Source organism: Phocoena phocoena, chromosome 19 (assembly GCF_963924675.1).
Source record: "Phocoena phocoena chromosome 19, mPhoPho1.1, whole genome shotgun sequence".
NCBI classification, from domain to species: Eukaryota; Metazoa; Chordata; class Mammalia; order Artiodactyla; family Phocoenidae; genus Phocoena; species Phocoena phocoena.
In genome coordinates, this window is record NC_089237.1 from 58,977,374 (window position 1) to 59,000,148 (window position 22,775).

At 58.7% G+C, this 22,775-nt stretch overlaps 1 protein-coding gene across 9 annotated transcripts in view; it reads left to right on the top strand.

Moving 5' to 3' along the window:
- TOM1L2 (target of myb1 like 2 membrane trafficking protein) overlaps nt 1-22,775 on the top strand; it is a 79,218-nt gene that overhangs the window by 38,768 nt on the left and 17,675 nt on the right. For 3 of the 9 annotated variants that reach the window (XM_065898143.1, XM_065898145.1, XM_065898142.1), the window contains exons 2-7: nt 4,603-4,687; nt 10,324-10,402; nt 14,029-14,178; nt 18,185-18,319; nt 19,491-19,625; nt 21,297-21,413. In XM_065898143.1, coding sequence (XP_065754215.1) covers nt 4,603-4,687; nt 10,324-10,402; nt 14,029-14,178; nt 18,185-18,319; nt 19,491-19,625; nt 21,297-21,413 — 701 coding nt within the window. The remainder of the gene's footprint in view (nt 1-4,602; nt 4,688-10,323; nt 10,403-14,028; nt 14,179-18,184; nt 18,320-19,490; nt 19,626-21,296; nt 21,414-22,775) is intronic. The other 6 variants (XM_065898146.1, XM_065898148.1, XM_065898144.1 and 3 more) reach the window with 5 other exon arrangements.

Below are 22,775 nucleotides of genomic sequence, written 5' to 3' on the forward strand. Positions count from 1 at the left end.
TCAGGCTGCTAATCTCAAGTACGTGGCATGGGGACCACGGGGTTTTATTTTGCCTTAAAGTTCCAGAGGAAGCTGCCTCTATAGTCTGCGGGCTGTTCAGATGTACTTTATCTGCCTTTTAAGAGGGGTGAAGGAGGAGTGGGGCCTGCTGGCGTAGAAAAGGACATCCCATAAAGCAGGGGCGAGGCTCTCCAGTGGAAGAGGACCAGCTGCAATTAACATTCACAGGGCAGGTTAGGAATCTGGAGCGAGCGGCCACCATGGCTCTGAGTACAGTGTTGGGGTTGATTTTTCTTTCCCCCTGGCTGGTCTGTGCCCACCTGCCCCGCTAGCATGTAGCAGTGCGGAATCCAGATGGCTGCTTCCGTCATCGGTGCGTATCATCAGATGAGCTTCTTGCCCATCCGGACCCCCTTTCCTCCGTTCTCCACACCGGGCACGAAGCAACCCGGAACGCTGTTTCTTTGCGCCGGCACCTCTGGGCTCCTTCTCACACTCTTGATTGTTGGGGAGGTAGAAAATTTGGCTGTTTTTTTCCGCCATTCTCACCAGAAGAATGTTGCTGAATGCAAAAATGCTAATCCAGCCTCTTCCGCCTTCTGGGGCTGGCTGCTTCTGAAGTTGCTCCATTTCACAGCAGAGTGTGGACGTCCGCAGCCAAGAAACCAAGCCACTGGGTCTCGAGGCTCCTCCCAGCAGGACCACCTGGGATTTCCCACTGCGTGGGAGGGGTGAGGGGTGGGCTGCTGGAGAAAAGCCCTGCTGGGAGAGGGCACTGTCATGGCTGGCAGGGTCGAGCGGCCCCCGACCGGGTATCAAGCCCGTGCCCCCTGCAGTGGAAGCGCGGAGCCTTAACCGCTGGCCCGCTAGGGAAGTCCCAGGGTCGACCTTCAAGGCGCCCTGGCCCCCAGCCCGCACCAGGCAGGAGGCAGCCTTTTCTGAATGGAGAAAATGCCATGGCAACAGCATCAGGATGACATACTCTTTTACGCTGAAGGTTTAATGGGAGCTGTGTCTGCCCCTTCACAGCCCTGTCCAGCCCTGCCCTGCCCAGGCCTGCTCAGCCCCTGGTCATTAGCATATCTCTAAAAGGTCAGCCCTTTGCAGCCCGGGTCACTGGTGCTTTGATCTTTCTCCATCCCAAGGGCTAGCTGGCGGGAATGACTTGGCCCTTGTCCCCTGGAGCATTGTGTTTCTGCTGTTGCACCAGGATTTATCTTCTGTTTTGACAATTTATGTGATAAAAGAAATGAGCCTGAACTTTGCGTCCTCTGGCCTGGGGACAGGACGGAGGGAGGGAGCCCATGGGAGTGGCCACAGTTGCAGGGCAATCAGATCCAACTCAGTTCTGTTGCTGGGGGAATTCTTTTATGAGGAGAGGAAAACGAAACTGATTTGAGCTCCTTTGTCAGCCGTACCTCCTTCATCTGTCTCAGCCGAGCCAAATACCCACAGCTGTATTTCTGTGGCATATCCAGCAAAATGAAAAGAAAGAAGCATTCTTTGGGGGTTGGTTCTTTATAATCAAAAGGAGTATCTATCTTTTAGCTTGAAAACTCAGAATGCCGGTAACTGAATAGAAAGCGCTGACCCCGAGGATGGGTTCTCATGCCTTTGACCCCCTTCCCGGTGCCGGGGGAGGGGGAGGTTCATGGACTCTGCTGCTACCCCTAACTCGGATGTGAGGTTCATTGACTGAACGTTTCCTCTGTTAAGCCTCCAAGACAGTGTCCCCGTGGCCCTGCCACGGTGCCACTGCTGCTCTCTCTTCCCGAGCCTGTGCCGTGGCCCGTGCTGTGACTGGCCAGACCACCGGCAGAGGGCGGCCCTTTGGCCAGCTGGCCTGTCCCTTCGCTGGCTCCGTAGGGTCGCAGGCAGGACGGCTTTATCAGGAGGCCACTGGTCATTAGCACCCCTGCTGTGTGATCCCGGGGGGGAGTCCCCTCCTCTGGGTGTGGACACCTTGAAGGGGAGGGCCCTTCAGAGAGGCGAGTGGCCGGACGAGCGGGGAGTGGGGTGGGGTGGGGGTGGAGGCAAGGGTCGTCCCGACGCTGCCTCGTTCTGCCCTCACCTGGAGCAGCCTCTGCCCTCGGTCTTCCCTTCTCTAGACTGGACGGTGCTTTGGCCATTCCTCCTGCGTGCCTGTCCCTGCTCTCCCCCGATCAAATGCTCCTGCCAAGTGGCACCGTGGGCTCTGGTGGTTGAGACCCCCGCCCAGCCCACCGCACGCAGGGGCTCATCAGGGGTGACTCTCACCGCTTGGGGGCAGGTTTGCTCGTTCGCGGGTAGGGAGTCTTTGGGTGCCCAGGGTGACGAATAAAGGGGGTGAAAAGTTTGGGGATATAGCCTTTTCGGTAAAAATTAAAGCAGTGAGGCTTTTTCCATACAGAATGAAGTAGCAGTAGCTGTTTGGAGTGTGTGCTCACCGCTTGTAAGGACAGCCTTCGTTTGGGCGTGTGAGTTCCAGGGTGTTGTGTACAAAACGAGCGTCCCTTCTCCGCAGCTGCCTCCGGTAAAACAAGGCCACTTCCAACACGTACAGAGGTCGCGGGGTTTTTATGGAGCGTCAGTGGAAGTGCGGGTTGTTTGAAGCTTTTGTTGAAAGGGGGGTCATGGTCTCCCTCTCGAGAATTGTGCAGTTAGGATGGGGCAGGCTTGGAATTCAGCTAAGATCCCAACGTTGGGTCCAAACTCGCCTGTGCTGACTGCTGAGGCCATATCAGCAAATGCCTAGGCGTTAGAGACAGACAGACCTGAGACCGGATGTCAGTGCCACCAGCTCAGCTATGCGATCCCGGCCAAGGACCCAACCTCTGAGCCTCACTTCCTTCTTTCTAAATGTGGGAGAGAATCACGCCTACCTTAGGGGGATTTTTTTTTTTTTAATTTTTAATTGTGTTAAAATACACATAACAAAATTGGCCATCTTCACCATTTTTAGTGTTAAATACATTCACATTGTTGTGCAACCGCTCTCTAGACCTTTTTCATCTTGCAAAACCGAAGCTCTGTCCGCATTCAGCAGCAACTCACCGCCTCCTTCCCCCAGCCTCTGGCACCCACCATTCTACTTTCTCTCTGTGAACCTGACTACTTTAGGATGCTCAAATAAGTGGAATCACACAGTATTTATCTTTTTGTATCTGGCTTGTTTCACTCAGCATAATATCCTTGAGGTTCTATTCACGTTGGAGCAGGTGTCAGAATTTCCTTCCTTTTTAAGGCTGAATAATATTCCATTGTGTGAACCTACCACGTTTTGTTTATCCATCATCTGTGTCTAGACACCTGGGTTGCTTCCTGGCTATTGTGAATAATGCGGCTGTGAACATGAATGTGAAAATACCTCTTTGAGATCCTACTTTCAACTCTTTTGAAACTCTTTTTGGGTGTGTACCCAAAAGTGGAATTTCTGGATCATATGGTAGTTCTCTTTTTGATAATTTGAGGACCTGCCATTTTTTTTTTTTTTTTCTTTTTTTTTTGCAGTACGCGGGCCTCTCACTGTTGTGGCCTCTCCCGCTGCGGAGCACAGGCTCCGGACGTGCAGGCTCAGTGGCCATGGCTCACGGGCCCAGCCGCTCCGCGGCACGTGGGATCTTCCCGGACCGGGGCGTGAACCCATGTTCCCTGCATCGGCAGGCAGACTCTCAACCACTGTGCCACCAGGGAAGCCCCCTGCCATATTTTTTATAAGGGCTATATCATTTTCCATTCCCACCAACAGTGCACAAGCAGTTTCTCCACATCCTCTCCAGCACTTGTTATTTTCTGTTTTTTTTTAATATATATTTTATTTATGGCTGTTTTATGTAACTGGATCTTCATTGTGGCACAAGGGGTCTTTTAGTTGCGGCATGCGGGCTTCTTAGTTGTGTCACGCATGTGAGATCTAGTTCCCCCACCAGGGATCGAACCTGGGCCCCCTGCATTGGGAGCGCAGAGTCTTAGCCACTGGACCACCAGGGGAGTCCCTATTTTCTGTTTTTTTTGATAGCAGCCGTCCTAGTGGGTGTGAGGTGGTATCTCATTGTTGTTTTGATTTGCATTTCCCTAATGACTAGTGATTTTTAACACTTTTTTTTTCATGGATTTGTTGGCTATTTGTATATCTTTTTTGGAGAAATGTCTGTTCAGGTCTTCTTTATTTATTCTAAAGGATACTAACTCCTTCTCAGATTTGCAAATATTTTCTAACATTCCGTAGGTTACTCCGTTTTTACTCTGTTGATTGTGTCCTTTAATGCACAGAAAGTTTTAAATTTTTGTGCAGTCCGGTTTATCTATTTTTTCTTCCGTTGCCTGTGCTTTTGTTGTCACATCCATGAGTGAAATCATTGCCACACCCGATGTCATGAAGCCTTTCCCCTGCGTTCTCTTCTGAGAGTTCTAGCTCATGGGAGTTTGGTGAATGAAGGGCAGGCTTAGGAGTCAGCCCCCGGCCCCCCTCCCAGGTATTCCCTTGGGAGCAGCACCCAGAGGTGCTGTCGGCTCAGCCCATCTGCCTGGTGGGAGAGTGGGGTGGGTCCGGGTCCCTCCTCTTCCCTGCCGGGGTCCTTATTCCAGGAGAAGTGTAAGCCAGTTTTCTTTCTGAATTTGCAGAAAAGGCTACAGACGGCTCCCTGCAGAGTGAGGACTGGACACTGAACATGGAGATCTGCGACATCATCAATGAGACGGAGGAAGGGTGCGTGTCCCCCACCCAGGGCAGGCGGGCGGCGGGCCGCTCGAGTCGGTCTGTGTGCAGCCCGCTGCCCTGATGTCTGACAAGTGGTTTTCCTCACCGTCCTCCCCCCGCCCGCAGTCAGAGCAGTGACCGCCTCTTGATCACAAGGGGAATGGCGTTGCTTGGCTTCGGGGTCCCCTGCAGCACGATCCCCACCTCCTCCCGCCTTCCGCAGCCCTGGGGACTGGCTGGAGTCCCAGGAGGGAGAGGCCCCCGGGGTCTGTGGGGTAGTGGAGGGTGGGGCGCGGGGCAGACTTGTGAGGCCCAGCCCCCCCCCCCCCCCCCGCCGCGCTGCCGGGTCTGTTCTTGCTGCTGCATTCACGTCCTCTTCTGCATCACAGGTACATTCCGTGTGTACTGCTTCCAAAGTAGTCGGTATGTGGCCCTCTGTCCACACCGTAAAAATGGAATTTACGGTAGCCACGCCCTCTTAAACCCTCTCCAGACCTGGGCAGCCCTGGCCTTGGCGCTGTCCTTACTGGCCTTGCCACGTGGAGGCTGGGGACCAGCCTCTGACGGTTGGCCCTGCCTTCATTCAACAAACATGTCCTGAGTGACCACCTCATGCCGGGTCCCAGAGTGAGTACTGAGGGCACAGCAGGGACGGGCCAGACGGAGTCCCTCCCCTGTGCCACGAGCAGGACAGTTACCACGCACCCTGGTCAGCTGGTGACATGGCTGGGGAGGAAGAGCTGGGGGTGAGTGCTTGTGAACAAGTCACCCAGGAGGGCCTGGCCCAGGTGGCTCGAGGGGCGGAGGTGTGAGCACCAGGCCAGGGAAGGGCTTCCCAGCGCACGGCCCCAGGACAGAGGGGCTCTGTTGTGACTGGGGCCGGGGGGCCGGGATCCAGGCAGGGACCCTGTCTTCCACTTGGTCTGACGTTCATCTTATTTATTTATTTTTAAAGATTTATTTATTTAATTTATTTTGGCTGCATCAGGTCTCAACTGAGGCATGCGGGATCTTTCCTTGTGGCGTGCGGGCTTCTCTCTAGTTGAGGCGCGCGGGCTTCTCTCTAGTTGTGGCGCGCGTGTTTTCTCTCCCGTAGTTGTGGTGTGGGCTCTGTAGTTTGTGGCATGCGGGCTTAGTTGCTCCGCGGCATGTGGGATCTTAGCTCCCTGACCAGGGATCGAACCCACATCCCCTGCATTGTAAGGCGGATTCTTTACCCCTGGACCACTGGGGAAGTCCCCATTTTATTTTTTTTTTATAGTTTTTTTTTGTGTTTAAATTTATCTGGTTCCACCAGGTCTTAATTGCAGCACTTGGCTGCAGCATGTGGACTCTTAGTTGCGGCATGCAGGATCTAGTTCCCTGACCAGGGATTGAACCCGGGTCCCCTGCATTGGGAGCATGGAGTCTTAGCCACCGGACCACCAGGGAAGTCCCTGAGGTTCATTTTAGGGATCACGCTGGCTGCCATGCCTGGGACGGCTGGGCTGGGGCTGTCACAATCACCCTGGTGTGAAGCGATGGCAGCTTTGACTGGGGTGGCAGTAGAGGGGGTGAGAAGCCATGAGAGTCTGAGCATTTCTGAAGGCGGAGCCGGTGGAGTTTGTGCCGTGGGCCTGAGAGGAGAGACAGGATAGATAACCTGAGGTTCGGGGCAGCTGCATCCCGAGGCCCAGCAGGCCGGGTTGGAGGTTCAGCTGAGGTTCAAGCCCTTCCTGGGCGGCGCTGGCGGGAGGGGTGGAGGGCTTGGTCGCCCTAGGGGCAGCAGGTTGGGAGCCCTCTGGGAGGGGAGCTGCAGCGACCAGCTCGGTCCTGGCAGGAGACAGGATGTGTTGAGGAGAAGGCATTTTAACCCCGTGGCCCCTGGCCTCCTTCCTGCCCACCCCACCCCCGGCCTGTCCACGTTTATTGAGCCCACGGGTGGGGCGCGGCCTCTGGAGGCCGAGGCAGGTGCTGGACGGGTGGCCGAGGCCGTGGGTGCAGAGGGGAGGAAGTGGGAAGTGCGGGGGGATGGGATGGGTATCTGGACCAGAGGCCGGAAGGGGGCTCAGGCCACGGGTACTCTAGCTCCCTTTGCCCATGTCGCCCGCCCCTCCGTCTGCCACACCGAGCTCCTCCCTCACCCACGGGCCTTCCTGACGTCTCTCTGGCCCCGCTGGTCTTTTGGTTCCGTGAACCTCCCATTCTCATGCCCAGCTTGCGGGTCCCCAGGAAGCGCGGAACGTGCACACGTGTCGGAACGGAGCGTCCTCGTCCCATGGGGGCTGGAGCCCAGCCCCTCCCCCTGCCTTGTCGAGGGAGGGTCCTGGCCCCTGCTGTCGGCCTCTTCCTGAATGAGGGGAAGCCTGCCCTCTCCCTGTCCCAACGCCCCGCGGATAAGCCCCCGTTGTGTGATCCCCTCACAGCCCGTATTGTACTTGGGCTCGCCACAGCTCAAACTCGCGTGTTCTGATGTGTGTGGGAGGGAGTGTCTGTCTCGCCCCCAAAGCCCTGGGCCCCGAGCTCCCTGAGGCAGGCATCTGTCTTCCTTACGGCCACGTCTCCACCACCTGGACACATTCGTGAGGTAAGAGAGTAAGTGGATAAAGTCCCTGGGGACTCAGGGCCTGAGGACGAAGGGGGTCGTGACCCAGGGCGACATGGGCTCCACGAGGGAGGCCAGTGCCAGGCACCTGGGGAGGGGCATCCAGGTGGGGTCCAGCAGCCGCCCAGGGGTCAGCAGGCAAGGTGGGCGGATAGCAGGGCAGGAGAGAGGGACCAGGGGCCCGGGTGACCCTGGCTGGGTTCCCCTCCTGTCTCGGTCCGCTCAGGTATAAAGTGGGCCGCAGCAGTGGCTCGCTCGTGGCTTCACTGCCCTGCCCTGTGCCCGGCCCATGCGAAGCCCCGGCCCACACCAGCTCAGGCAGCACCCTCCAGCCCGACAGGGCAGGGCCAGACCATTTTAATGATGAGGGGCTCAAGGCTCCAGCACGGGAGCTCTGTCCGTGCTTCCTTTATTTATTCGGAGCTCACCTCTGGGAGACGGTCCTGCTGAGCACCGATTTGGTGAGCTGTCCTGCAGGCCCCTCCCTGGGCTTGCCCTAACGCCCAGGCTGGGGTCACCTCCAGCCTGGGGCCTTGTGTGGCTGCCCCTCGTGCCCTGGACCCTTGGTCACTAGGCAGGAGTGCCCTGGCTAGATGACCTCCCCGGGATGTTTTAGACCCTGTTTACCAGGCCTCACCCAGACCTGCCAAGTTAGGTGCAGCAGGCATATGGATTTAGTAAATGCCCTTCAGGCAATTCTGACATGCGGCTCTGGTGAGGATCCCCCGACCTGGTCGTTTTCATGACCATCTTGGACCGTCCCCAGCTCATGGACTCTTTGTGTCCCAGCCTCTAAACTGGAGTAGCCCGGATAAATGCAATGGAGCAAGGGAACAGCTGGGAGGGGGCGGCCGCGAGGAGGGGAGGTGTCCAGGGTGGGTGGGGCGGGGCATCGCCCCCCTGCGGGGTAAGTGGGAAGCAGCTCAGAGGTGGCAGTTCTGGAGCCAGAGGACAATGTGGGCTCAGGATGACCAGAGAGAAGGTCTCTTCTGGGTCTGGGGTCCAGCTCCCGCAGCCCCGACCTCTCCCCCTGCTTGGGGCCCTTTCCTGCTCTGCTGGGCTCCAGCACCCCACTCCCCTCTCCCAGTTTCCTGCTCTGCGTCTGATCGGCTGCTGTGCGGCTCCTCTGACAGGACTTTGATTCTGTCTCCGAGGCTGCTTCCCCGGGGAGAGAGAGAAATACTTGCTTTGGTGCTCCCCAGTGCCTCTCAAGCAGCACTTCCCCGATGGATTTTCGGTGGATTTTCACTTTCTCTCTAACCCGGGAGCCTGCCGCCTCTCTGATTTCCCGCCACCGCGTGCCCCCCCAACCCAGGAGCTCCATGAGTCACAAGTGAGCAGAGCCCTGGGAGGCTCTTCCCATGTAGTGCCCCGTGGAAGTTCAAGAGGAGGGATGAGAGCGTGCCCGGCGGGGCCTTTGAGACAGAGGACATCAGTCCCCGCTCCTGGCCGGCGGCTGCTGACCTTCATCAGCCCCAGGCCACCAAGTCCTCAAAGCCGAGAGCCTGTCGAGTCCCGTGTTTGCAGAAATCAGCACCCCTGTTTGGGAACTGCAGCCACACTGCAAACACACCTGGCAGGGACCCCTCCCCAGGGAGCCGAGAAGTTCCGCGGGGAAGCCATGCTTCAGGTGACTTGGGTCTGTTTATTCCTTCTAGAGGCCTCGCCTTGCTTCTGTGTGTTTCTGTTGAAATTGGGCTGATTGGCAGAGCTGCTCCCCTCTCCTTCCCCAGCTCCCTCACGCACTTCTTGAGAGTATTTTTGTTTTTTTGTGTCTTTGTTTTCTGGGCGCAGGCTTTCTCTAGTCACGGCGGGCGGGGGCTACTCTTCTTTGCCGTGCACGGGCTTCTCATTGCGGTGGCTTCTCTTGTTGTGAAGCACGGGCTCTAGGCGCGCAGGCTCAGTAGTTGTGGCTCGCCGACTCTAGAGTGCAGGCTCAGTAGCTGTGGTGCATGGGCTTCGTTGCTCTGCAGCATGTGGGATCTTCCCAGACCAGGGCTTGAACCCGTGTCCCCTGCATTGGCAGGTGGATTCTTAACCACTGCGCCACCAGGGAAGTCCTGGTAAATAGATTGTATTTCCAAACTGTCGGAATAGGAGGCCCCGATTTATGAACCTTCACTTTAGGAAAGACCCAGATTATGCTGGCCTGCTGATGGGTGGGCGGCAGGAGCCCACTTGTGATAGCAGAGGGCGGGGTTCCCCAGAGCGGGCCATGGGCACCGGGGGACCCTTAGACACGGGCACTGCGCCTAGTAGATGCCCTCAGGGGCTGGCTGGAGACCCGCCTCCCGGCGTGGCTGTGGTTTCAGGAGGAGTGTGTACTGGGAGCAGACAGTTGGCGTATGACAGAGCTGTTGTCAGCTGGAGGACCCTGCAGCTCTGCCTACAGGGCCCCCGGGAAGCCGGGTCAGATCTGGTACCAAAACACACAACTCCCAGGGTTTTGAGCAGACTTCAGTTTTCTCAGGGAAAAAGGAGTTCCACAGAGCCTGGAACCTGGACATCCAGATCTGCACAGGGACCTGGCCGTTCTCGCCTGTGTTTCTCTGGCGGGGTCCCTTCAGCGAACCCACCAGTGGCAGGCTGGTTATTGTTCTGGGTAAATCATACTTGCACATGATGTGGAATTCAAGAGGGCTGCAGCCTGCGACCTGGGGAACAGCCCCTCCTCCTCGGCCCTGGCGCCCTCCCCAGGGGCGGCTCCCTCCAGGGTCCCCTCCTGGCAAAGATGTGTGCGCTGGGCATTCCTTGTCCTTTTGTAACTCACATGGCTGCGTCCCCTCTGCCCTGCTCTGCAGATGACACTAGTCTGTATTTTTGGTGCGTTAAGAGTGTTTATTCTTCTGTGCAGCTGTGTAGTGCTCCGTTGTATGGATAAGCACCATTTAATTCAACCTGGTTCACGTTGACGGACATTGCGTTTGTTTCCAGTCCTTCACATTTACAAACAGGCGGTAGCAAGTAACCTCGTGTACATGCTAGTTGGCACGAGTGGCCCTGACTCTGTAGGCTGGGGCTCCGGTGGGATTGGCAGGATCTGCCTATGTCTATTCTCCAGGCCAAAGGATGCCATTCGAGCCCTGAAGAAGCGGCTCAACGGGAACCGGAACTACCGAGAGGTGATGCTGGCGCTGACGGTGAGTACCCCCCTGCCCTCCCCCAGGGCGGGAGAACGTCCGGGAGCCGCAGCTGGGGGACAGCCTGGAGTGAGCGCTGCTAGGGGTAGCTGTGCCTCCTGCTGCCGCCCCGGTGTGTCCACCCTTTGAGACGGGTGAGCCAGCAGGGACGCGGCACGGGCAGTGTTGTCCGGTGCAGAAGCCCAGAGCAGAGAAGCCACAGGCCTGGGCGTGGGTCCCCGGTGGCCAGCAGCCTGCTGTGAGGCACTGAGACCAGCTGCTTCTCTAGGGGTCAGCTTCCTCCTTGTAAAAGTGCCAACTTCCACCGAGCACCTGCCCGAGACTAGGCTAGCTCTTCAGATGTTAACTCAAATGCTTCCAGAAACCTTCCTAAATAGGTTTCATCATCCACTTTTACGGATGCAGAAACTGAGGCTCGGAGAGGCCCAGAGGTTTGCCCAGACTTCACAGCTAGTGAGGTGCCAACTGGATCATGGGATAGAAACTGAACATCGCCGCAGAGGTTCCAGGGAAAGTCAGCAAGTGACTCCTTTCAGGAAGGAACAGACCAGGTTTTTGCCCGTCTTTCAGATGTCAGAAAATTAAAAGGGACAACTTCAGGTATTATTTCTGTCTTGAAAGCTGACATTTTTTCAAATGTGGTGAAAACCAGGCCACAACATGTTCCTCTAATAGAAACTGTAACAGGTCAGCATGTGGACCTCCCTGTAGGGTTGAGTAGTGGGTTGTTTATCCAAAACAGCCATAACATGTTCCTTTTAAAGCAGAGAAACTGTTTGGATTTCTTGCCCAAGTGAACACCCAAGACTTATTAGAGTTCTCTGCCAGGGAACTGGCGTTCGAATAATGAGAAAAAGACCAGTTGAGAAACAGGGAGTCGAAAGCTTTTGTTTTTTCCTCAGAATTTCAACTGCAGCTTTCACTAAACCCACAGTGATGCCCAAAATGAACTGTTTTCAGAAACAAAAATCACCAGGGACAGGCAAAACTCACGAACTCTTAGCACGCAGGCCATTTCCCTGGCATCTAAACACCTCCCACTCCATGCCCGGCATCGTGGTAGCTGCCTGGGATGGAGATCTCTCCACCGTGGGCCCTGCCATTCCTTCCTTCCTGTAGTAGAGCATGAGGGCCACCATTTAGGGTTTCCTTAAGTCTTACATTTAAGTCTTTAGACCGTTTCAAATTAAGTTTTGTGACTGGTGTAAGTTAGAGGTCCAGTTTCATTCTTCTGCGTGTGAATATCTAGTTTTCCCAACATCATTTATTGAAGAGACTGTCCTTTCCCCGTTGAGTATTCTTGGCTCCCTTGTCAAATGTTAGTTGACAGTATATGTGAGGGTTTATTTCTGGGCTCTCAGGTCTGTTCCATTGGTCTGTGTGTCTATTTTTATGCTAATACCACACTGTTTTGCTTCCTATAACTAAACTGTAAGTTTGAAATCAGGAAGTGTGATGTCTCCCACTGTGGTCTTCTTTCTCAGGATTGTTTTGGCTGTTCAGGGTCGTTTATGGTTCCATATGAATTTTAGGATTGTTTTTTTCTGTTTCTGTGAAATCTGTAGATGGCTTTGGGTACTGTGGACATTTCAACAGTATTAATTCTTCTGATCCGAGAACATGGGATACCTTTCCATTTACTTGTGTCTTTACTTTCTCTTACCGATGTCTTGTAATTTTCAGGGCACAGATCTTTCACCTCCTTAGTTAGATTTATTCCTAAGTATTTATTTATTTTGATGTGGTCAGGCCTTTGCTGCAAATCCCGTAATGCCTTTGGGAGATTTGTGAAAGGTGCAGACCCATTTTTCGTCCGCTGGAGGCCCAGCCTGGCACACACTGCCTGGGCTCTTGTCTGCTCTCGTGGCATCTCTGTCTTGTCCTTGAACTAACCCTGTTCATCCATCACAGTCCTCCTGCTTCCTGAGGGCCTTTGAACTTCATATCTGCCCCCACCAAGGTTGTCAAGATGTACCCCAAATAGGAGTTGGTCAGAGGTCTGGGGCTTCCTGCTCAGTCACTAGTGCGGCTCTGATTGCTTGGAGGCGCCGTTTGCCTACTCCGCGGGCCTTAGCTGCATTCAGGAAAGTTCCCACCGTGTTTCAGGACCAACAACCCACAGCGACAGATTTGCCTTTTTGGTAGAGCAGCCTGCAGTGGGCTTGCCAGCCGGGAGCACTTCCGCAGCTTCTGCTCTGCCGGGCGGCCCCACCGCCTCCGTCCAGGGCATTTTAAGGACCAAATGAGGGAACGAGAGCGTGGCAGAGGTTGCCTGTCGTCTGAGGCACTCGCGGATCTTGGTGGAGGGTGGCCCTGTGCCTCAGGGCGGGCGGAGGCTCAGAGGAGGCTGCGGGGGATCCGGTCCTGCTTCTGGCCTGACCAGCAATTTGTACCTACACCACTTTCTTCACCTTCTAAGCCTTTTAACTCTGGGGAAAAAAAGGGGATAACAGCCTCCACTTAAAAAGGGTGAATGAGTTGTGAGGATGGAGTGAAATGACATACAACGTGAAAGGGTCTCCCCTGGGTCAGCCACGCAGTCACGTTCCTAACATCAGTGTCAGGAACTTTCTCCATGACCAAGCTTTGTCCAGGGAAAGCCCCATTGTCCGACCCTAGCCCCAGGGAGGGACTGCCTGGGGTCACCAGTGGACAGTTAGTTTAGGCAAATGAGGACAAGCAAGGCGGCCAGCAGTGTCCCCTGATGCTGGTGACGTCCTTCCGTGGAGGCAGTCCCCACCAGCCAGCTGTGGCCTGGGTGCCGGCGTGGGAGGGGCTGGCTCATCGTCCGGGTCAGGGGGTTTCCAGAGAGCGAAGGGGTCCGGAGAGCTGCCTGCGAGGCTGGAGGGACCCTCCAGTGGGTGCTGTGAGCTCAAGGCCCCTCGCTCGTGCGGTGGGGGCCCAGGACAGTAGCCCTGTGACACGTCCTCCTGCACTGGCCCGCCAGGCAGGTCTGCACTTCAGACACGCTCACCCTAACTGCAGTCCTGCAGCGGGGCACTCGCACCCACTTTGCAGGCAGGGAAGCCGAGTTCAGACAGATTGGCCCTGAAAGTGGAGCTGAGATTCAAGCCCGCACTGGCCGTTGCTCAGAACCCACAAGCGCTGTGCTTTTCTAGCGGCCGAGGCCTGTGTAACTTATTTTTCCGGACGAGGAAGGAGGGGCAGAGTTGATTCGAATGTGGCCAAGGCCGCAAACTGCATATGGGGGTGGGAGACCCGGGTCACGGCCGGTCGCAGTTGTGGAAGCAGGGTTGTGCGGCCGTGTGGGGCCTTCGCCTCTTCACGGCCAGGTCCAGTAACTCACCAGCAGCGCAGGCTGCTCCGGTGGGCCCCGCCCGGGAGGGCCCACATCCACCGGCTGTTGCCACCAACCCAGAGGCTCGTTTCCAGGAATGCCTGGTCGTTTTGACCCCGCTGAGACCCCAGTACCCTTCTCGTGCGGATCCGGTGCCGCCCGACTGCTGTGCAGGCCCAGAGACCCCAGCCAGCAAGGGGCCACCTGTGTCCTGCAGAAGGGTTTGCCTCTGGAGGAGCCCATCGGCAGGATGGTCGGCAGTGGGGAGAGGGGGCCGCGTCTCCTTGGCCCCTGGGGGTGACCTCTGTTTCCATCCCGCCCGCATCAGGTGCTGGAGACGTGCGTGAAGAACTGTGGCCACCGCTTCCACGTCCTCGTGGCCAATCGGGATTTCATCGACGGCGTCCTGGTCAAAATCATCTCTCCCAAGAGCAACCCCCCAACCATCGTGCAGGACAAGGTGCTGGCTCTCATCCAGGTGGGTCGGCGGGGAGAGAGGAAGGCGGGGCCTCCCAGCAGCAAGTCCTCACGCTTCCCCATCATTTGGAGGAAAGGATGGGTGCTTCTGGGTTTAAATATTTGTTGAGAAACACTTGTTTTTTACCCTCATCCCGGTGAGATGACACCCTCAGCGGTGGCTCTCCTGGCCGTTGCTGGCTGTGTCCGGGTGCCTGGCCCTCGGCTGCCCATGGGGGACAGGCCTGGAGCCTAACGGAGCCACGTGCCGGCTCCACGTGCCACAGGGCGGGGCCAACTCTGGGGTCGTGGGGGTGATGTTCAGGATTCACTGAGGACATGACAATTCTGTTGAACCCTGAGGGGTGACAAGCTGGGTGGAAAGGTCAGAGTGCAAGGGGTATGGCAGGTAGAGAGCAGTGTGTGCAAAGGCCTGGAGCATCGAGAGCACAGGTGACGCTTTGGGACGTGTTCATTATTCATTGTCCTGTAACAAATTAGCCCAAACTTAGCAGCTTAGAGCAACGGACGTTTATTACCTCCTAATTTCTGTGGACCAGGGGTTCAGGAACAGCTTAGCTGGGCGGTTCTCGGGAGGGTGCCGTCAGGGTGTCGGCCAGGGCCACCTCCTCCGAAGGCTCGGCTGGGGCTGGAGGAGCCACCTCCAGGCTGCTCCCACGCGGCACCCCCACCAGCGGGCCCCCCCACCCCGCCAGCAGCAGGTGTCCTAGTGTCCCATGTCCTCGCCATCGTCTTCCTCATAGCCCGTCTGACAGGTGCACAGAGGTTGTGCATCCTGTTGGCCTTTTTAAACCCGTCTTGGAAAGAAGGTGATGTTATTTCCATGTTGAATGTGCTTTTAAAATGAGAAGTTGAGGTCTGATGGTCCCCTGGGAGGGCGAGGGCTGCAGCTTTTCTGAAGTCTCCAGCACCTGTGTCCCCACAGGCACGGGAGACTTCAGAAAGTCTCTCTTTGCACGGCCCCCTCGCTCCCCACCCACCATCCCTCTGACACCTTCCTAGAAGGCTGATCCCAGGCATCGTGGTCCCAGGGTGGCCCACAGAGCTGGCGTTTCCAGTGCACCTGTGAAGTCAGGATGCCCGTCCCTCCCCGCTCCCCTCCACCCCTAATCCCTCCATTCAGCCAGGCAGCCGTGTCCTCTGGCTGCCCTCCTGCCACCCCACCTCCCTGGGCCGCACGGAAAGACACCCCCTCGGGCTCGTGTGCTCAAGGGACCCTGCCCTTCAGGAGGACAGCGTGCCAGATGCAGCAGGCCCTTCTGGAAGGGACAGGGCTCCCGGTGGCCCGGGAGGAGGGGGCCTGTCCAGAGGGCGGGCCTCCCGTGACGTCCCCTTTGTGGGACATCCCCCCGATCTACGCCACCCTCAGCCTCTTCCTGGGGTTGTTCCAGGACAGAAAGGACATGGTTCTGGTGGAGGAACCTCATCCCTGCCTCCCGCACTCCTCCCAGAGTAGTGTCTAAAAATTCTCTTTCTTTCCACTGAAGAGGGGAGCTGATGGCGGGGGGTGGGAGGGGCAGGGGGAGCCGGGGGGGGGCTGTGTTCTCGGGAGGTGGCAGGGAGCTGGTGGCCGGGCTCGCAGTACCTTCTGTGGATGGGCAGCTCCCGAAACCCTGTCCCCGTGAGTGCGAAGCCCAGGGGCACGAGCCGGACGGCACAGCAGCTTCCTTTTGTCCAGGGAACGGAGCCCATTGTTTAAATCAGCGATTGTTTATTGATCTGAAATTGGATGATTTAAAACTTTGTCGAGGGCTTCCCTGGTGGCTCAGCGGTTGAGAGTCCGCCTGCCGATGCAGGGCACGTGGGTCCGTGCCCCGGTCTGGGAAGATCCCACATGCCGTGGAGCGGCTGGGCCCGTGAGCCATGGCTGCTGGGCCTGCGCATCCGGAGCCTGTGTGTCCGGAGCCTGTGCTCCGCAACGGGAGAGGCCGCAGCGGTGAGAGGCTTGAGGGGTCTGGAGCAAATGGCCCATGTTTGCATAAGGTTTTAGTCCTTTCTTTGGTGTGCAACCCAGGGGAAAGGAGGAACTCCCTCTGGGCCTTCCAACCCCTGACACGTGGGCACGGGTGGGCGGGGCAGGGCGTAGGTCAGTGAGTGGGCGCTGTGATGCTGACCCGCAGCTCCCAGGACAGGCCTTCTGCTCTGACAGCAGCCGCCCTGCCGCTCCCTGGCTTCTTGTGGGGAAGCAGACCTCCCGAGGCCACGGCCCCTGAGGCAGGGTCGTGATTCTCAGCGGGGCCAGCTGTCTAGAGGGGCTCCTGCGCTGTCACCATCACCTCAGTCCGCTGGCCGCCTGCGTGGCCATGCTCCCCTGTCCCTGCAGCAGGAATCTTCGCATCGGTGAGGCCGTGTTCGCTCTGACTTGACAAATGCTGTCTGACTGCCTTCTCTGTGCCCCCGGGAGACTCGGCAGCTGGGGGGCACAGGGGTGGGCACCGGCCCGGAAGGTGCCCGAGGCACACGGCATCTCCCGCCCTGTGCTTCCCCCCAAGGTGCTGGCGTCAGGGGTGTGGTCAGTTGAGAGCACTGCCGTGGACACAGACTCTGCTAGCAGCCCCGCACCCAGACTGCACAGGGGTCTCGTGCAGGACGGGGGCGATTAGCCAGGACTGCTTGGTTGCTTATATAGCAGATGCCAACCCCAGCTGCCTAGGCACAGAGCAGTGCTGGTCACGACAAGGCAGGCTACCCGGAATCCTGGGTGATGGCCAGGGAGGGGACAGACCTTCTCCTGAGTGTCCGCGCCGTCCCAGCAGGCAGGCTCTCCCTGCTCCCTGGTCCGGGCTGGCACGTGGGTGCGAGCCAGGGCCCACATCTACCCATAGAGCAGCCCAGCCCTCCGAGGGCCCAGGGCCAGGCTCCTGAAGCAGGAGGACGTCGCTGCTCAGCTGGGCACGTGTACCCCCTGCGGGGCCGTCCATGGGGCCTGCTGATCGCTGCTGGACAGGTGCCCCAAGAAGTGTCCGCCGACTGGAGAGAACAGTCGTGGTCTTCTTATGTCAGACCTGCTGGGGGTGGAAGGCAGCATAAGTTAAAAGGGCTCCCCTGGAGCTGTTGTCTTTCTGCAGCAACGAAGGCCGGAGGCGGCTCCAGGAGGAGCTGACTGCCGCCTGCTTCTCCCCGCGGGCAGTGAAACGCGCCCCCTGCCAGCGTCCAGGAGGAAATGTGACCACGAGGGGCTGTCCTGACGTGGGCGTTAAGTCCCCGCGTGTGCAGGTTGGATGAGCAGGCCCCGGGAGGCCGGGCTCACGGCAGGGTTTGTGGTCGGTGAGACGCAGCAGCCAGACTGAGCGAGGCTTTTTGGAGACTGCCCTCTTGGTCAGAGATGGGGGGAAGCAGCTGGGCCCTGTGACGGCGACAGAGCTGCAAACAGGACGGCTTTCCTCCTCCTCCGGGCCCCTCTTGGAGGGCTGCCCTTTGGAGGCACTTCGCTTTTTGATATCTTCTATAACTTCCAAAGAACAGAATTTAAAGATAAATTTTGACAGTTCCTTGAATCAGAGACGAGCGGCAGCCTTTTGAAATATGTGTTCCTTCCTCCCCGTGTTGTGTCTTACATAACGGAAGCTAGTGGCCGAGCTTCCCAGCGGACTGTCGCACACGGGCGCCTGGTGCCAGCGCTGTGAGTAGCGCAGGTGCACCTGGCCCGGCCGCAGTCACCTCGCCCGTCGGATGGGCGGCCAGGCAGTGTGGACTCCGGCTCCCTGACCTACTAGGGTCAGCCTGGACTTTCATGCGCGGAGCGTGGAGGCCACGCCGCTGTCCCCGCGCATCCTACGGGCACGGCCTCTCCAGCCGCACGTTGCCAGGCACATCTCCTGGGCTCAGCCCCATGCTTCGGTGTGGTCGCTCCGTCTCCGCTCTAGGATGTGCCCCACGCTGGACTGAGTTCTGTGCTTTGCTTTCATTCGTGCTCAGCCTGGTGGCACTGGCAGGAAGGAGCAGCGTGGCTGGGCCGCAGCCCTGAGCGCCCCGTCGCCCCTAACAGGCCCCCTCCTCTCCTCCAGGCGTGGGCCGACGCCTTCCGGAGCAGCCCTGACCTCACGGGCGTCGTGCACGCTTACGAAGAGCTGAAGAGGAAGGGCATGGAGTTCCCCATGGCCGACCTGGACGCGCTGTCCCCCATACACACACCCCAGCGGGTGAGCCTCGGCGGCCGCGTCCCCAAGGGCCTGTTGCAGGGACAGCTTCTGAATTATTCAGCTTGTCGTCAGCCTCCTTAGGGCTCCAGGGCGTTTCTTGTTGATAACGAGCGGGTTCGGGAGAGAGACAGCTGGTGGCTGGTGGCTCAGGGCCCCCCCCCCGCCCCGGTTTTCACCCCAACTGTGGGAGAAGGTGACAAAGGAGCAGTGTGGACGCTGTCATGGAGATGGCAGCTAGGGTGGAGCCATCCTGGGAGGGGCCCGGCACCTGCTCTCCTAAGCCCAGGCGTCTAGTGTGGGGACCGCATCTCCCAGGGCGGCTGGAGGAGCCCCACCTCCACATCGGCAACGCCGAGGGGCTGGCGAGGTCCCTGTTCATGGGTTTTTGAACTGGACAAGTCAAATGGATCTAAAATTTACTTTGGGCTATGAGTGGTCACCCTTGACTCCCGTCAGCCTTGGGATGCAAAGCCCCTGGAGGGCCCGCTGAGGGCAGCTCCCACATGCTAGCAGCTTCAGGAGGGAAGGTGCCCAGGCAACGCCATCCTTCCTTCCAGCCAGGCCCTCTTCTGCCCCGGGAGAGCCGGAGGCTCAGGATCTGGGAGAGGCACCCACCCCAGCTCCCTCTGCCACGGCCCCGTTTGTCCATCTCTGAGGGACGGTGCCGTGCAGGCCTCCCGCGTGGGCACGGCTCACGTTCAGGGGGTCGCGAGGGGCCCAGAGGGAAGCACGAGGACTTGGGCTTTCCTAGCGTTTCTCTCACGTGATCCCTCCAAGCCACTTGCTGCACCTTGTGGAGTAAACCTGTTTTATTCTTCGAGTCGTGACGCAGAGCAGCGTGGCGGTTCCTGTAGTTACAGAGATCGTTCAGCAAATTGCATAATTACTGTTTCTATTAGTCCGCTTGTAAAGGCCAAAAAGTAACCTTCTGGTGCCAAACGGGGGCTCCTGATTAGAAAACTTACCAGCAGGCCCTCCCCTCCGATCCCGAGGTGGTCCTGACGGTGGGAGGGTGGCCAGAGCCCTCACAGGCTGCGCTCGGGGCTGCCTCTGTGGCCCGCCTCGGTGTCTGTGAGGTTCGTGGAGGCAGGAGGGGTGGGGGGGCGGGGGCAGTGCCAGGCCACTGCCCAGGCGGCCCAGGCGGACAGAAGGCTTTGTCTTTGCCGTGCAGAGCGTCCCGGAGGTGGACCCAGCCACCAGCATGCCCAAGTCCCAGTCACAGCCGAGGACGAGCAGCGGTTCCTCCTTGGTGCCGCAGGCCCCGGCTCTGAGCGCTGCGGGCCCCATCACGGCCAATTCAGAGCAGGTACGTGCACGCTTAGGGGCCACAGGCGAGCCTGCCGCTGCCCTCGGTCTCCCAGGAGACAGAGGAGGCCTCCCCAGACGGGCCCTGTGAAGGGTGTCGGCGACATGGGTGCAAGTGCCCGGCCCTCCTGAGGGCGCGCTGTCCAGGGCGGTGGTCACTCGAGGTGGGAGGTGGGGGGCTCCGGGCACAGCAGGTGGGCAGTTTGGAGGACGGGGCAGGGCGGGGGCGGGGCTGGCAAGAATCACAGCAGGAGGTGAGGCCAAAAGCCCGGAGCGAGCGAGCGGAGTTGTGAAGGGCCTCGGGTGTCCACAGAGAGGTTTAGACTTATCCTGAGAAGGCAGCGTGGGCCAGGGCGGAGCCTGCAGGGAGGACCAAGTCCTGCTGCGTCCCGAGCAATGCCCAGTCTCCCCGAGTTATTTCCTGCAGAGCTAATGCTGCCTCAATGCCAACCTGGATTCTTTTGGAGGAGTCTGGAGACGAGTCTTTAGACAAATCTATACAACTTCCATTAGTTAAAAAGTGAGGATTGGTCAGACTTGAAAGAAAATCCATCCACTGTTTCTGTTTTTTAAATTCTCATTTACTATTTGTGACAGTTTCATTATTATGGAACCTCATTTAAACAGAGGGCTCAAGAGATTGTGTCCGGTTAGCGGAGTGTGTGCACATTTCCGCTCTGTGGGCCCCGAGGAGGGGGCAGCCGGGCAGGTGGTGGGCTGGGATCGGACAGGCCTGGGCTCAGCCCGCTGCTCCTGGTGAAGCTTCAGCCGGGTCGCTTAACCTCGGTCTCCTGTCAGTAGACCGGGCGGCGGTCCTTCTCTCCTGCCCACCGAGCGTCATGGGCCGGCTGGGCGGTGGCAGGAAGGCCCCTGGGATCCCCGGAGCAGGGAGGAGGTGGAGGCCACAGCTGAAACTACTGCTGCCCCTCCTGGGCCCCCGCCACAGCCGGCACCAGGCCTCCCAGGTGGCCCTGGGAAGAGGGAAGGCGGACACGTTTGCAGTTGGACGGCCACCGAGACCCTCCCCTGATTGGCCGTCTGCGCCCGGGGGGAGCTCGGGAGCGGTCGGGAGGAGGGTCTGGGATGGGCGAGGGGACGTGGGCAGGACGAGAGGGGGCTGAATGCGGTGAAGAGGGACAGCAGACCCGACTGGGCAGTGCGGGGTGTGCCCCTGGATGGCCACGGCTGGCCTGTGAGGTCACCTTTGCACAGGTGAGGACACAGGCTCAGAGAGCTGTCCCTGCTGTGGGAGAGGCAGCCCGGGTCCCGGCTCTGGGGAGCTCTGTGGAGCTGGCAGTGGGGACAGGCACCCCTGGATGGGGAGCCGGTGGGGAAGGCACGGTTCAGAGGCCGCTGTGCTTGGAGCCTCGATTCTGGGCCAGAGCCTGCAACTGTGAGGTTCCTAGTCGAGGACCCCAGACCCGCAGGGACCTCGGGGGCCACGCTCTCCACCACATGAAGGAGCAGAAACGGGGCCTGAGAGGCTCACTTCCCCTGCAGGCCCCGCTCGGCCCCCTCCCCCCGCGCTCCGACCCAGCACTGCCCGCGCTTTCCGGGGCTCCCAGCTGCCAGCTGCCGGCGCCCCCCGTGCGCAGACGCAGACGGAGCTGGCCCGCGTCCACCTGGTGCAGGCTCACTGACCCCGTCCCCACGCTTCCCCCGGCCCCCACAGATCGCCAGGCTGCGGAGCGAACTGGACGTCGTTCGGGGAAACACAAAAGTCATGTCCGAGATGCTAACGGAGATGGTTCCCGGGCAGGAGGACTCCTCCGATCTGGAGCTGCTGCAGGTGAGGGCCTCCGGGCCGGGGGGTGGGCGGGATGGGGTTCGGGGCCCGTCCTCTAGAGAGACCGAGTCCGAGGAGGCCCGCGTCCAGCCCACGCATCCCGGAGGCGGTCAGAGGCCAGTCCCAGGTGCTCTCTTCTTTATCCTCCTTAAAAACGTTTTTTCCTCATTGTAAAATGCCAGTTGCAAAATAAGTGCCCATCGAAAGAAAAAGGAAGTACAAAGAAGAAAATGGTTTTCTTTAACCCCAGCGTCCTCAGATAAGCACTGTCGGTGTTCTGATGTATTTTCTTTCAAACATTTTTTCCATGTTTATTTCACATGGGGTTGAGATGGTATCAGGTGTATGATTTTATGTGTCGCTTTGTTCACCCAACATGACGTCACAAACGTGCAGGGACCGCTAGCTGTTCCTGCTCGTGGGAGCCACTTCTGAGACTTCTGGGGTGAAGCTGAGGGTCCCCGGCCAGGGTGGCCCACGTCCTGGCTCCAGAGGCTCTGTGGCTCACTGGCCACCTGCAGGTCTGGGAGCCAGGCGGAAAGAGCTGGCCTGCAGGGTTCCTACCCCAGGTCCGCCAGGCCCAGAGCTGGCGCCCAGCTCTCCTGACACCGTCTCAGAGACTCTGGCATCGGTGGGAAGTGGCAGCGGCCCCGCCCGCAGAAGCAGCACCTCCTGGAGGGTGGAGAGGACGCTGTGAAATGTGAGGGCCAGCAGGGAGCACCTCCCACGCCTGCCCCTCGGGGCAGCCGGTCTTGGTCCCCTGAGGGCCACGCTGGCTGCTGTCCTCCAGGAGGGCATGCTTCTCGGGTGGCCTGGTCCCAAGCAGCTGCTTGCCGTGCCCCCTTCCAGCCCCTAAGGGGGTGAGGGTGTGGGTGGGGGAGACCTGCCCAGGGTGTGGGCTGTGGTCCCCGCTCTGGAGGATCTCACAGCGGGCAGCCTACCTACCTGGGTCCGGGCCCTCCGGCTGCTCTGGACGCCAAGCGACCAGTGCCCGCAGCAGCCCAGTTTCAGGCATGCCATCAGTGCCGCGTCAGCCTCCATCTGCGGTCTGCGGGGTTCTTCCAGGCGTTACCCAAGGCGCAGGAAACTGAGATCAGGCCAGGAACAGTGCAGGAACTGAGGGGCCTCTCGAGGCAGCTCTGTACTGTGTCAGCACCAGAATTCTTGCTGACAGGGGTTTGCAGCGGACAGAGCCGAGTTCCTGGTAGCAGGCGCGGCAGAACAAAGCCAGCCCTGCGGACAGCCAGGGCCAAGCAGACAGCACACACCTCTGCGTGTGCGTGTGTGTTTAAACACGCCCATCAGCCAAGACAAACAGAACCTGATCTCCTGGCGTCAGCTCACAGTTTTCAAAAATAGGTTGCT